Genomic DNA, 15,708 nt, shown 5'->3' with positions numbered 1-15,708 from the left:
ACGGGGCTGGGCTGTTTTCCCATGGGGGTGCGAGGCAGGCCTGTCTCTGGGGTCAGGCCCTGATGTCCTGCAAGTTGTGCCACCTCCCCCACCCCAGCCCCCAAGGCTTCCCTGGCCCTGGGAGGTGACTCTCTGGGCTTCCCCAACCTCGGGTGGCTCCGTGACCTCCACGGAGGTCAGCCAGACAGAGGCTGAGGCTCTGGCCCCAGCGCCCCCTGCTGGCCCTGGAGGGGAGGTTACCAAGCTCTGGGAGGGACCCAGGAAAGGTAAGGGTCACCCCACTGAAGCAGGCAGAGGCAGGGGCTGGGACGAGAAGCCCACTTAACCCTTCCTATCCCGGGGGGGGGGCGCTGTCTTCAGAATGACCCATTAGGGAACTGGAGGTCAGCCTCCTGGTCAGCTTCCTGGGCGCCACAGGCTCTCTGCCTGCTGTGTGACCCTACCCTCCTGCCCCCACACCCAGGCAACAGATTTCAGACAACCTTGGGTTATCTCAGAGGGCACCAGGTCAGGGCACTTGGCCTCGGGGACACGCAGTGTCCAGCCCAAAATGCATAGTTGGGGTGCCAGGCAGTCCCGAAGCCTATCTGCCCATTTTGTTACATGTGCACTCACCACAGTCCCTTGGGACGGGCTGGACGTGTTTCTCCTGCTGTGTGCAGGCACTGGCTTTGACCTCACCAGCCCCCGGAGGTGTTTTCCCATTGCCGGAAGGGTCATGCCCCTCCCAGACATTCACCAGTCTGCAAATAACTCAGGGTGGGGTGGGGTGAGAACCCAGCCCTCTATATATATTTTATGATTTCCTCTAGGCCTCTGCAGCCCTGGAAGTGGGAGGGCAGGACATGACCCCAGTGTCATGGGGGCTGGGCTGGATGAAGGTGCGACTGGCTCTGCTGTGCGCTGCGTGGGCTGGAGGATGCGCTCACCTCTGCCACCTGCTAGCGTGTAGCTCAGGCCAAGCGCAACCTGGTCACATGGTCCCTCTCTGCCCGGGGCCCTGCCCCGGGCTGTGGGTCTCCCCCCATACCAGCAGCCAGAGCCCACAGGGTGGCCCCACACTCACTCTCACACAGGCGGCGCCTCAGCTTGCCCCGGATCTTGTCGATGGCGTTGAAGTCGGACACATGGAAGACGTGGGCAGCCTTGGGCTCAGAGGCCATCTCCTCCAGCTCCTCCCGCAGGGCCTCCCCGACGCCCACGGCAAAGACGCGGATGCCCGCGCGGCGGGCAGCGGCTGCAGCACCAAGTACCAGGTCCTGGCTGCGGCCATCGGTCAGGAGGATGGCCACCTGCTTGAAGGCACGGTCCCCAGGGCGGCCGCCAGCCTGCGGGGAGAAGCTGTGGCGGGTGATGAAGCGCAGTGCGTGGCCCGTGTTGGTATTGCCACCGTGGTAGGTCAGCAGCTGCGCAGCCGCCTTGACCGCTTCCCGAGAGCCCAGCTGGCCCAGCTCGAAGGCTGTGGTGGGCTGGTCGCTGTAGTGCACGACCCCCACGCGGGTGTGTTCGGGTCCCACCTCGAAGGTGTCCACCAGGTTGGCCACCCACCTCTGCACCTTCCCGAAGTCCTCCTTGCCCACGCTGGAGGACGTATCCAGGAGGAAGACCAGGTCGTACTGAACACTTTTGCAGCCTGCAATGGGGGAGAAAGGGTGACACAGGGCGGATGGGCTGTGAGGTCACTGTCCTTGGGGCCTGGGGCGTGGTCGCTGGTCACACAGACCCACCTCAAACACCCAACGCTCTGCCTCCCACTGGGCGGGAGCCTTGTCCTCTGCCTTAAAGCTTGGAACCTCAGTTTCCTAACTCTCCTACAGTGATGGGTGTCCCCAGGTTGCTGTGAAGTCCCACTGACAATATACAAGTTTACATAAGAGCCATCAGCACTCACGGACCACCACTGTGTCCATTTCTTCAGCTACTTTTATTTTGGTTACAAAGTGACTTCATTAATTTTTAAACCTACTACAAGTAACACTTGACTATTTCAGAAAAGGCAATAACAGTTTTTCAAATGTTCGTATTTCCATCTCCACAGAAATAACAATTATTGTATAGGCCTAATTACTTTCTATTTCCACAAGTTACTGATGGAGGTGGGACTGTACCAGACACACTGATACATAAGCTGTTTTCTCCTTGCATCCAGCAACACACTGGAAACCCATTTCCACTGTGATAATGACAGTTACCATGGCTGCAGGGAGTCCGCTGTGCCATGAGCAGAATTTATACAGCCAGGGCTCTCCTGATGCTGAAGCACTTTATGGGATTTCACTATTCAAAATCCTGTAAAATACATTGTATTCATATATTTCAAATATATGTAGAGATTCTACAATACTTTATAAAAATAGGCTTCCATTTTTAGAAATGTGAATTTTATATACACTATACAATGCTTTTGATTAAACAAAAAGTCGCATTGTATAATTTATTTCTGATCCTCACAGCAACCCCGTGCACCCCCTTTGTACAATGAGATGATAAGAGGAAAGTGTTTTCTGAATTCCAAAGTGCTGTGCAAACAGAGAGCCTCAGGGGCCCAGCCTTGACCTTCCAGGGTCCAAGGCTTGGCCATGCCAACAGCAGCAGCTGACCAGGCCATTGGGAACACCTGGCACAAACATTTTTGTCTAGTAAAAACAAAAACAAACAAACAAACAAAACCCACTTGGTTAAACTATCACATTGGCCAAAGTCAAAAAGAGCATGGTAGCCAGTGTGCGTTGGAGAATGTGAGAATGCATTCCCTGATAACACAATCAGATAAATGGAAGGGAAAGGACAAAAAACGTGTAAGCAAGGCCATGGGAGCCCTGCGGAGCCGAACCCTGGGCACAACCTGCTGCTCAGGTGATCGATGTCCCGGCTCACGCAGTGCGCGCTGCGCGGGAATCCTTATGTACCGACACGGATACATGTTTCCAGTATATTGTTGTGTGAGAAAAGGTGTGTGTGTCGATGTGTGTGATTGTGTGGAGGCAGGAGAAAAGCTACAAAAAGAAATATTGCTTACCTCTGGGGCAAGCAGAGCCACACGTGAATTGTATCCTTTTGTATTTCTGATTTTATATTTACAAGCAACAAATTAAGTTCAGAAAACAGGAAAACTATGAGGCTCTATTCACACGCGCATGTGCGTGCCCATGCACACACACATGCATACACACACACGCACTTCCCTGTCCTGCCCTGAGTCAGTGCCACTCCTGAACTTTCCACATCTACCTTGCCCTCTAGTTTTTAAAATCCAGGTTACAATCTGCCTGTCAGGAGCTGAGGGTCTCTTAACAGCATCAGAGCCTTGGGACAGTGTCTGCCCAGATACGTGGACTCAGATAATTCCTGGGGAGTTTTTCTCCTTCACACAAAAGGTCATCCTTTTGTCTTTGAGACAATAGTGTCCCAGCCTGCTAAGGATGATTGCTGCTGTGGACCAGGCAGGGCCGGTTGCTGGCTGTAATCCTCGAGCAAATCTGCTTTCAGGCTGCAGAAGAGGCCTCACCATGGGGCTCTTTGGAGCTCTTGTACGCTTTCCATGACAAGCCAGGGAACAGACTGCATCGTGGCCACATGAGAATGAAGTGTGATATCTGGGGAAGCGCCCTGGCCCTGGGGTTGGTGCCCTGGCTTCTGGCCTCCGCCCTGGCACAGGCGAGAGCTGTGGGACCCTGGCAGGTGCCCACTTCCCTCTGGGCCTCTATCTCACTGTATGAAATGAGGGCGTGGAAGAGATGGTCCTCAGGCCTTCCCTGTTCTGAACTTGACTGCTCTGTGTGTTGTATGCATTCGGGATCATCGCAGTGGACACAGAAATCCACACTCCCTATGTGAAAACCACCATGTCCAGTCTGTGAGAGCCACGGGCGTCCAGAGAATCAGGCAAAGAACCACGAGAGAACTTCACAGCAATGATGTAGTAACACAGGCCTCTGGGATTTTTGTTTTTGATCCCTTTGCAGCCTCAGGGGCAGCCGTGTGGGGACAGCACTCTGGCCTGCTCCCAGCCTCACCTGCGGGGGGCCTGCCGTCTGCAGCGTGTGGGCAGCGGTTCACACACAGCTGTCCAGCACCCCAAGGGCAGTCCCTGGGCGTCCTGCCTGCCGCATACCGAGGACCCTAGTGTGCAAGCTCTATGCCTGCTCACGCTCCGGTCTCCACACTGACGGTGCCTCCTCCCAGGATGCTTGGACAGGTGAGAGTGGCACCTGCCTCTCTCATCCTGCCTGCCCCTGGACCTCCAGCTCCCCGGCGACCACGCCACCTCCTGTCCACTTCACAGGCGCACTCTCCTCCCTCCCAGCCACCTCTTCAGGCTGGACCCCAGCGTGTCCTCTTCTCCTGGATGTCCCCAAAGCTTTCACAGAACAGGACGCCACAGCAGGGCCCTAACCCCTTCCCTCAGCACCCAGAACCCCACGGGCACCTGATAGAGGCAGGCTCACAACACATCACAACACAGTATATGACTGACGGAGGCTGTGAGACAGCTCACCTTCTCACACACGTACTTACACTCTCCCCCTCACACATGCATGTCAGGCAACAGATGCTCTCTCACGTGATCAGCTCTAGCTCACTCCCAGCCGCACGTCAGCACTCACGCTCACGCTGCACAGACGGCACCCTGCTGCTCAGCCCGCAGCCCTGGCCCAGCCTGGTGGCCCACCTGCCCTTTGGGCCTGGCAGCCGCCGCCCGAGCCCCACAGCAGCAGCACCGGGAGGAACAGGGCCGCCGTGCTCCCTCGTGGGCCGGCCACGGCTCTCTTGTGCTGGGAGACAAGCATTTCTTGGCCAGGAAGACAGCGTCAGGGTCTACTGGAACATTTCCTGTGAGGAGAAAGACGACACACGGTTAGAGAAGGGCTGGGAAGCCACAGGCGGAAGCTCCGGGCCGTGGGTGGAGGAACCCCGACAGCCAGCCTCCCGCCTCATCTTTATTCAGACTTTTCTTACAGCCGGCAGTGTGACCTCCAAGGGGCACAGCCCAGTGATGCCTCCCGTGCGCTGACCCGTCCATCCCTCCCTTTGCACGTGCAGACTGAGGACCCACCAGCCGCGTCATTGCTGCCACCCAGGACGGTACCTGTGGCACCAGCACTGTGTTTTGATCATAGTTTCTACTTTGGAACTTTTAATAGGCTGTTTTATTTGTTTAACATGTTTCAAGGGGACATCTTTGTATCTAAGGCTTTGCCCATATTTAATTATTTTCCTAGGAAAATGTAGGGCATTACATGAGTTTTGAAAGGACCCTGAAATGAAAGGTCGGACCCGTTCCAGCTGCTCCGCAGCACAGGTGCGTGGGCGCCTCGGGGAGTATCGGTGCTCCCCCAGTCTCTGCCAGGTCGACAGGAGAGGCAGTTTCTTGCTTTTTGTGCACTTCTTTGACCTCCAAGGTGGGTCAGCTGAGTGTATTTCTCCTTATGCACACTTTAGTTTCATGTGGATGTCCATTTAAAAAATATTTGTCATTATTAAAGCCAAGATCCAAGAAAGGAAAAGCAGTTTATAGAGGTTGCCATTGATTTATTCATTCAACAAATAATTGCCAGCTACCCTCATGTGCCGGTGCTGAGGACAGGCAGATGAATGACACCAAATCCATCACAAGGGCACTCAGTGGCACCAAGTTTGGAAAGCTGAGTTGCACTCGGCCACACCAAAGGCAGGCAATCCTTTCAGGCCAAGGCAGCAGCACGTGCAAAGCCCAGGGGCAGCCGAGCTGCCTGAGGAACTTGCCCACGCAGAACAGGCACATGGGCTCCCCCCAGTCAAGGACGTGAATGCTGTACCCAGCCCCCAGCACTCTTAGGAAAGGGGTGCACACCTTACCAGGACATGAAAGGCCACCTCCTGAATGCACAGGCACAACAGCCCAAATGACACTCCGACAGTCCCAGGAGGCAGTCCCAGGAGCCAGAAGAAAGACACTGTCTCAAAATGAGACACATAGGGGTGGAGGCCAAGGTGAGAGATCAGAGGACCCAGGGGGAGGAGGACACAGGTTCTTAGCAAGCCGGGTGGGCCGTCCACCCCCTCATCCTTCCCAGAGCGCAGGGATGGGTCTGTCTTGCTCATTCTGTTACCCAGCACTTTGAACAGTTCCTGCCACATGGCGGGCACTTGACAAATAAATAATATAGGATTTAATGATGGATGGCCAGCATCCACTGCTGTCATATGATGTTATCATATGATCTTATGATCTAAGGTGGCTGGGAGCCATTCATTAATTAGAGGAACACAGATACCATCAAACAGCTATGGAAGTGGATAGCTACCACATATTATCTGCGGTGTGCCAGGCACTTTCTGACTGCTGCAGGAGCCCTTGTGACTCTTTGAGGCAGGCATCATTATTTCCATTTGGTAAAGTTGGGAACTGACATGGACAGAAGATATGTGTCTCTCCCCAGGTCACCCAGCTGCTCAGAGGAGGGACCAGGACTTGAACCTAGCCTCTCTAGGCACCAAGCCCACACTCTTACCATGACCTCCACGGATACAGCAAACCCAATTATTAGGAAAAACGAATGAGCCATCATTATTTTTTATGAAGTAAGAAAGATGGCTAACAGGGGATAAAAATTTTAGTATTTTTCAGGGCTCAAGAAACTTGATAATTTCCCTCACTGCATAAACTGGGCTTTATCCAATGTGTACTCAGGTTTTTAGAGGAATCTTGGTCATATATCTCCCCAAATACACACCAAATAAAGAGAAAACTACAAACCAATATCCCTTCTGAACATAAATGCAAAAATACTTCACAAAAGACAAGCAAACCAAATTCAGGAGCATCCTGAAAGGATTATAAACAAGCATTCTTCTCAGGAATGCAAGGGTGATTCAATGCACAAAAATCTATCAGTGCAGTACACTGCATCAATAGAATAAAGGAAGAAAAAACAGCTGGTGTTCCCAATTGATAGAGAAAAAGCATTTGACAAAATCTGATGCCCTTTCATGATAAAAACACTTAATAAACTGATAAGGAAACTTCCTCAACATGAGAAAGGCCATATACAAAAAACCCATAGCTAACATCATGCTCAATGGTGAAAGCCTTTCCACTAAAATCTGGAATAAGACAAAGATGCCTACTTTTGCCACTTTCATGCAACACAACACCAGAAGTACTAGCCTGAACAATTAGACAAGAAAAAGAAGTAAAAGGCTTCCAACTTGGAAAGAAAGATAAAAAAATTATCTCTATTTGTAATGACATGATCTTACCTGTAGGAAATCCTCAATATCCCACAAAAAGCTGTTAGAACTAGTAAATAAATTCAGCAAAGTTTCGCAAAATCAGCACTGAAAATCTGTTGCATTTCTGTACACTAGCAATGAACAATCCAAAAGGTAGATTAAGAAAAAACATTTCCACTTATAAGAGAAGCATAAGATCCTCAAGAATAAATTTAATGAAGGGGGTACAAGACTTATACATAAAAACTACAAATTCCTGCTGAAAGAATTAAAGAAGACCTAAATGAATGGAAAGATATCTTCTGTTATTGTTTAATGGTCACAGAGTTTCTGTCTGGGGTAATGAAAATGTTCTAGAAATAGAGTGGTTACACATGTGAATATAATTAATGCCACTGAAATGCGCACTTAAAATGGTTGAAGTGGAAAAATTTATGTTATATACTTCTTACCACAATAAAAAATAATAGGAGATCTGCATATCCCAATCTCTGTGAAGATGTCATGTGGCAGGGCAGGGGGCAGTTAAGGTGATAGGTGGAATCATGGTTGCCAATCATCTGACCTTAAAATATGGAGGTCAGCCTGGATTATCCGGGTGGGCTCAGTGTCACAAGCATCCTTAAAAGTGCGAGAGGAAGGCTGGGTCAGAGCTGGACCCATGGCAGCCTGAGAACGTCATTGTCCATATTGGCTTTGCAGAGCGAGGACAGGGCGGTGAGCTAAGGAATCCAGGTGGCTTCTAGGAGCTGGACAAGGCGAGGGAAGGGCCTCTCCCCTACAGACCTGTGAAGGAACACAGCCTGCCAACCCCTTGATTTCAGCCCAGTGAGACCCACTTTAGAATTCTGATCGTGAGAACTTGAAGATAACAAATCTGTGTTCTTTGAAGCCACTAAGTTTGTGGTAACTTCTCACAGCGATAGGAAACTTAATGGCAATGAGAGGTGAGGAGAAGGCTGGGCCTGCAAGCCCCCGGGGCGGATGCTGGGAGGGGGGAGGCACCTGCCTGGCAATCTCCCACTGCCCTCTTTCTCTCCACCTGCCTCTGAAAAGTGTTTGTTCAGGCCCTTTGCCAGGACTGAACTGTGTTCCTCTCAGATTCATTATGTTGAAACCCTAACCCCAAGTGTGATGATATGTGGAGGTGGGGCCTTTGGGAGGTGCTTGGGTTTTGATGAGGTCATGAGGGTGGGGCTCCCATGGTGGGATCAGTGTCCTTATAAGGAGAGGAAGACATCAGAAGAGCCCCCCAGACCCCCTCAGCCAGGTGAGGACGCAGCAAGGAGGTGGCTGTCTGCAAGCCAGGGAGTGGGCCCTCCCCAGAACCAAATCTTCCAGCACCTTGACCTTGGACTTCAGCCTCCAGAACTGAAAAAGAAATGTCTGTTGCCAAGGCTGCTCAGTCTGTGGCATTTCGTTACAGCAGCCTGAGCTGACTGCGACATCCTTCTAGGTCCCGGCAGGGTCACCGGGTCATGAGCCTGGGGCAGGCAGGAGGAACGAGGCAGGAGTCTCCACCTTCTTTCTTTGGAAAGACTGAGTCCTGAGACCTAGCGGGGAAGACGGCAAAGGGGCCAGCGTCCCAGGAGCCCCTCAGCCACTGAAGGCAGATGACTCAGCCTGACTGGGCCTATGGGATTCTGTCACAGCCCACGCGCATGCCCACAGCCAGGCGGAGGACCTCCTGCGTGTCGGGATGGATGCCCAGTCCACTCACAGTTCTACCACCTGATCTGCACCAGTAAGAGAGATGCAGATTCCACCAGGCCCGGTGTCAGTGGCAGTGGAACTCGCCGCGGGGGTAAACAGTGCGGGATCTCCAGGCACAGTGGCTGGTGGCCCCAATCCCAGGTATTCACCGGTTCTGAGACCGTGGGGAGTGAGCTTATTTCTCTGGGCCTTAGCTAGCTCACCTGTGGAGTAGAGATCGTAACAGAACCTACCTCAGAGCGAGCCATGGCAAGGGGGCCTTCTAGGGAGTGAACAATAAATCCACATGTAAATCCCTCAGCCCTGTCCCCAGACCACTCCTAAGGCCCGGGGCTGACACGAGCCGCAGCCGGAACTCTAGCCCGTCCGTGAGAACGAAGCCCACCCCCACCACAGGGGCCCTACACCTGCGTAAAGCCTGGCTTTGGCAGAGAGCCTCCGCGTGATTGATACACACTGCACACCGCCATCCCTATAAGAACCCTATGAGGTTGGGGGGCGTTGTTGACATCACCCCTCTACAGCTGAGCAGGTGAGACTGAGAATGGGGGCACCCCCCTGGTGAAGGGAGATTTGAGTGTGAACACTGACCCAAGGGACTCAGAAACCATCACTCCTGGATCGTAAGCCCCCCCCCAGGAGTCTGTGCCCTCCACCAACCCCGCCAGGCTGGGGCTGTTTACCCAATCTGGGGCCAGTGTTTGTTGAGTTGAAAATACATTCCCGGGTTTTGGTTCTCTAAGGAAAGGGCCAAGAAAAATGCATGCTGATCACATACACATGGCAAGCGAGGCGCCCCTACCAACGTCCCCTCTGAGGCCACTGCCCACCTGCGAGTCAGCGCTGCTCTCCCCACCTTGCAGATGACAAGCCTGGCCAGGCGCACAGCACTAGAATGGCAGAGCTGGGCATGGCATCAGCCTGCCTGACCCTAAGCCCACGCTCTGGCACCAGCCTCTCCCAGAGATGGCACATTGTGTGCCAAGAGCCACCTCAGCGCTTTGCACAGATATATTTAATCTGAGCAGCAGGGGGCATGAGCCCTGCCTTACAGAGGAAGGAACTGAGGTATAAAGGGCTTTGTAACCTGCCTGAGTCCACACCCAGGAGCCCAGGCCAGACCCAGGCGATCTGACCATAGGCCTATTTCTTAGGCACAGAAACAATGTGGGAAACAAGCAAAGAATGTAGTCAAAAACCAACCGTTGTATCACCAACTTTGGAGAAGAGGAGAGGACAGGAGCGTCAAGGGGAAAGGGGAAGAAATGCCGGGGGGAGAAACCTGGTAACAGCCCAGGGGGAAGAGAACACCTTCTTTAACCTGGTGGTGTGACAGATTCCATCATTCGTTTCTAAACATCAGACCAGCCTTACCACCTGGGATAAAGCACACTGGGCTGTGTGAATAATTCTTTTTATGTACATGTTTGTATTCAATGTGGTAATATTTCATGGAGGACTTTTGCACTTACGGTCATGAGAGATATTGGTCTGTCCTTTTCTTTCTGTGGAATGTGTTTGGTTTGGGGATCAGGGTAAAGCTGGCTTCATAGAATGAGTGAGGCAGCGTTTCCTGTGCTCTGTCCTCTGGAAGGACCGTAGGGGAGAGAATGGCCTCCTCCCCAGGAATACATGGAGAGCCTGCCTCCCCACCTCCCGAGCTGCCTTAGGCTGCAGCCCCAGCAAGCAAGCACTTTATTCCATCTCTCCGTCTCTCTCCCTGCAGGCTCTGAGCTCTTCCCAGGGCCTGGCTGCCAAGCTGGCATGATATAGGCCACACCCTGTCCCTGGGAGGCAGAGCCCTGCCATTCGTTTTCAAAAGTCCAGCAATTAATGTACTGAGCTGAGTTCCTTCCACAAGCTAGCCCATCACCATAGTAACCAGCATTCCCTATTCAGGGATCCAGGGGAGGGGAGGAGAGACACTGAGCAGAAAGCAATTTAGAGGGAGAAAATGAGATCTGGCACATTGCTGGGGCGGCCTGGGCAGTGTGGGCTCTGTCTGCTTCAGGGGCCTGGCCGCTGCCCACCGCGGGAGGGGGCCGGGTGGGATGAGGCACTGCTTGGGTGTTGCTGGGGTGACCGGAGATGCTCCAGGCAGGACTCATGGCGTGGCCATACCCACGGCACCGAGCCGTCCTCCCCCAGCCGCCGGGGCATGCCTGCTGAGCTCACCGCCATGCCGTGGCACTGGCTGGTCAGGCAGGGGAAGGGGGAGCTGGGCGGCGTCTGCACGGCTGCCCGAGGGCCCAGCTGCCAGGGAAGCGCTGGAGAGCCTACATCCTGGATCCAAACTCAGCTCCTTGTGACTTGGAGCTCGTCCACTTCAGTGGGCACACGTGTGCCGACTCCCTGCTGCCCGCCGGGTATTATCACGGGCACTGGTTTCTCCGGGGGCAGCCAGCGTAATGATGAAGCTTTTCCACCAGAATCCCTGTGTTCAGATTCCGATTCTGCCTCTTACTGGCTGTGCGGACCCAGCTGGGCCAGAGCCACTCGCCCGCCTGGGCCTCGGCCCTCCCACATGACGCGGGGAGGATGGGACGCATCTCACAGGCCGCTCCGTGTACAGGCTTGGGCGGTGCCCGGCCACAGTGGGCATTTAGGGCACAGCAGCTTTGTTATTTCCCAAACTTCTGTTTCCTCACCTATAAAATGGGAGAAATATCCCCTATTCACAGCTCTGGAGAGGGGATGACATGAGGCAATGGTGCGGAAGTAAGTAAGGTGTTCACCACCATTGCCACGTTCAACATCAAGGGGAGATGTGTCTCACACTGAGCTACTCAGGGACCTCAGCTGATATCGGCTGCACAGGGTACTGGCGATTTCATGGTTTAATTCTCTCATTCAGCCATGCCCTGGCTGCATTAACTAAGTGCCAAGCACGCAGGATAGGACACTGTCTGAAGAGATAGCAGCCTAATGGTGGCAGGAGACCAGCAAGTCGATGCTTATGTTTCCATGTGGGCAGCACTTTCATGGAGGGAAGGGCAAGCTCTGGACCCAGGCCTGGGAGGTCAGGGAAGGCTTCCTGGAGGAGATGGTGCCTGGGCTGAGCCTAGAAAGATGGGTGTGGTGTAGGCAGGAGGACAAGGGTTGCCTTCACCAGGAACAGCCCAGCTCCCTTCAAGTATCATCCATGGGATGAGCAAGACAGAGAGAATTCTGGAGGAGGGGATGAAGGGAGGGGGAACATTCAGGCTGGAGGGAAGGGCAGGGATTTTCATGGAGGAAGGCATGCAGGTTCAAGGACCAGTGTGATAGAGGTGGCCTAGGACTTGCGTGGTGAGCCACAGAAAGGGGTCAGACATGCCGAGATGTCCGGAGACCAGCGGGTCTTCTCGGGCACAGGAGGGGCATCTGCTGATGTGATTCAGGAAGCCCTGCTGAGAAGGCTGGATGGCATGGAGGGACTAGTGAGAATCAGGGCGATATCACAAAAGAGACGTGGGCAGTTTCCCTGGGACAGAGGCCAGCCGAGTGGCCCAGCTGCAGATTCCAGGACAGGCTGACTGACAAGGGGCGGAGGGACAGAGGCAGGAGAAAGGGCGGAAGGGAGCCCGGGTGTCCAGTTTGACCACCTGGGAGGCAGCCCTGAGGGGAGCAGGACATCTGAGTGACTCTGAGAGCCCAGAGGCAGTGGGGTGGAGAAGTCAGTGGGACACAGGCACTCGAGCACAGGGCCCAGAAGAGAAAGGGGGGCTGGAGATTCTCCTGGGAAAGTGCAGAGGGAGGGAAGAGAGAGCGCGGAGGGGACCGGCGCAAATGAGAGTCAGAGGGGACACCTGTCCCTCCCCACCTCGGGCACCAGCGTCGCCCCACTGCCCACCACTACACTCGGTCGTGGAAGTCACAGCACTTCTGTGCCCTTGGGTTTTATCCCCTGGCCCGATATTTTTCTGTGACTTTATGCTGGAGGGTTCTGTGTGGTGTACTTCACCTAATGAAACAAAACCAGACAAAACTTGAAGAGAATGGAAAGACAAGCCACAGAGGAGAAAATACTTGCAGAAGACACATCTGATAAAGAATTGTTATGCAAAATATTCAAAGAACTCGGAAAACTCAACAGTATGAAAACAAACAACCTGATTTAAGAAATGAGCCAATGATCTTAGCAGACACCTCCCCAAAGATGATATACAGATGGCAAATAATCACATGAAAAAGATGCTCCACATCGTACATCAACAGGAAATTGTAAATTAGAACACCAGTGAGATCCCACTCTTAGAAGGGCCAGCATCCAGAACGCTGACACCACCAAATGCTGGTGCGGATGTGGGGCAACAGGATGTCTCATTCATCGCTGGTGGGAGTGCAGAGCGCTGCAGTCATTTTGGAAGACACTGACAGTTTCTTAAAACTGAGCATACTCTTACCATACAATGCAGCCCGCCTGTTCCTTGTGTATTTACCCAAAGGAGTTAAAAACTTATGTCCACACAGAAAGCTGCACATGGATGTTTATAGCAGCTGTATTTCATAGCTGCCAAAACTCAGAAGCAACCAAAACATCCTGCAGTAAGTGGGTAAACTTTGTACGTACAGACAATGGACTATCACTCAGTACCAAAAAGAAATGAGCTGTCAAGCCGTGAAAAAACATGGAGGAAACTTAAAGGCATATTAGTAAGTGACAAAGAGCTAATCTGAAAAGGCTACTTACTGTATGATTCCAACTATAAGACCTTCTAGAAAAGGCAAAACCATGGACACAGTAAAAGGCTCAGTGGTTGCCAGGGGCTGGAGAAGGAGGGGGGAACAGGCGAAGCACGAAGGACTTACAGGGCAGGGAAAATAGATGCCCTGACCTACAGAACGGCAGCTCAGCTAGCAGATCGTGAACAGCGGCACAAATGATGTAAACGGCCGCCAGAACCAGGCGGTTGCTTTCACTTGCTTCTCGCCTCATACCAAGCTGACAAACTGGTTGTAACAGCTGAGGGGTCTCAAGTTCAGGGAAGTTAAGGAACGTGCCCCAGATCACACAGCCAGGAGGTGACAGAACTGCGATTTACTCCCAGGCCAACAGGACCCTAAATTCTGTGTTCTTTTCATTTGACCAGAGAGGATTGGTCTCTGTCCTCCAAAGATAAACGTACTTGATTGGGTGCCTTGTAGGAGGAGAGGAAAGAAAACGCTCAGGCCTTCGGGAGCCTTTGGGCCTGCGAACAGGCGAGAATATCCGTCCGGTCCGACATCCTCTCCATTCAGACATCCCACTGTCCACACGGTATCTGCTTAAGCCCTACATTGCCAGAACATCGGGACTAATTTAACGACGGAGGTGGAAATAGTGTGAGAAATATGTTTTCCTAACCTGTTTCCTTATGCTGTGGAATTAAAAAATAATTCCTATCAATTTTTTTTCCCTAAAAAGAGACCAGATGCCAGTTGTGCTTCTCTCCGAGTTGCCAAGAACTGTGAATGAATCTCAAGCCGTATCTGTCTATTCTGAAAACAAGAAAGACTTCTTGAGCGGGTTCAGGAAGGACCTGGAAAGCACCGCCTCACCCTGCAGCCATCACCACTTCTTCACTATTCCGCACAGGCTCTGGGGTCGTCGATAAACGAATTCATCCGGTATTTATTGACTCCCAGGCTATGTGCCAGGCATTTTTGAGTCACTGGTATAGCAACACACCTGCCTCCATGGAGCTTACTTTCCAGGAAGAAAAGATAACTAGCCAAGTAAGTAAATAAATAACATTATATGGCTTCAGACAATAATAATGGGGTTGAAGACAATGGGGTCATGCGATAGAAGGGGGCTCGGTCAGGGTTTGTGAGGGGCAGGAAAGGGCGTTTTTGACTGAACCTGGCTGAAAGCGGGAATGTGGAAACAAAACCGTTTCATTCTCATAGGCTCTGGTGTTGCAGTTGTTCAAAGATGGTGACTTGGGCCCTGGGTATGGTGGACTGGAGCGCCGCCAGACCATCCCTGCCGGCTCCTCCCCTGGGTTCGGGGGCACAGGCGCTGGTCTCCTGCCTAGTCCCACGGTCACTCATGCCTTTCAAGACTCCCTCCTTCTGTAGCAGACTTTGTCTCTTGCTTTTGGGGAGAACTTATCTCCTGCCCTGAGTTAATGCGGTTTACCTGCCCCGACCCCATTTGCCTGGCTAGTGGGGTGGCACGGGTGGGACTGGGCCAGCTTAGACTCCGCATCCCCCTAGACCTGGAATTAGACAAGGGACAAGCATGTAACCCAAGCTGGGCTCACGGGGGCCATCCCCGGGACCTGTGCTGGAGTTTCTGGGGAGCAAGGTATGCTTCTGCCCGAGCTGCTCTGTCTGGAGATGCTCACAGCCGTCACCACGGCACAGAGGGAGCCCGATGGAGAACAAGCCACACACTGAGGGGGACAGTACAGATGCGTCACCTGAACACCTTGACCCAGTGTTGTCCAAAGCCAAGGCACCCAGAGCAAGTCTGAGCTGGAGTTCTCTCAGTTGCAAACCACAGAGAGGGTACATGGACTTAACCAGGCCCAGGCACGCGGCCCCCTCTTCCCTGGGGCTCACCCAGCCTCGCCCACCCAGCCTGGCATTCCTGGTTCCTTAGACTTCTTCCTCCTGTGTATCTGGTCTCCTCTTCCTCTTTCAACTCTGACTGACACCTCAGTGCAGATGGGCTTTTCCAGAATCACCCTGTCTAACCTTCCCCCCCAGAGCTGATTTCCAATCCACCCAGAGACCCCAGCTCCGCCTCCTAGCTGGGCCGCGGGGCAGCGGACAGCAGGATGCCCCCTCCAGCCAGCCCCACCATCCACACCG

At 53.0% G+C, this 15,708-nt stretch overlaps 1 protein-coding gene across 1 annotated transcript in view; it reads right to left on the bottom strand.

The window, feature by feature from the left end:
- The window catches only part of COL22A1 (collagen type XXII alpha 1 chain), a 236,818-nt gene that overhangs the window by 211,585 nt on the left and 9,525 nt on the right, over positions 1–15,708 (bottom strand). Inside the window, exons 2-3 of the mRNA XM_073230303.1 lie at positions 4,673–4,833; positions 1,067–1,633 (exon numbers count right to left, since the gene is read on the bottom strand). Coding sequence (XP_073086404.1) covers positions 1,067–1,633; positions 4,673–4,790 — 685 coding nt within the window. The 5' untranslated portion in view covers positions 4,791–4,833. The remainder of the gene's footprint in view (positions 1–1,066; positions 1,634–4,672; positions 4,834–15,708) is intronic.

The sequence above is a fragment of the Manis javanica genome, chromosome 2, assembly GCF_040802235.1.
Source record: "Manis javanica isolate MJ-LG chromosome 2, MJ_LKY, whole genome shotgun sequence".
NCBI classification, from domain to species: domain Eukaryota; kingdom Metazoa; phylum Chordata; class Mammalia; order Pholidota; family Manidae; genus Manis; species Manis javanica.
This window is presented reverse-complemented; position numbering and strand designations above follow the sequence as displayed.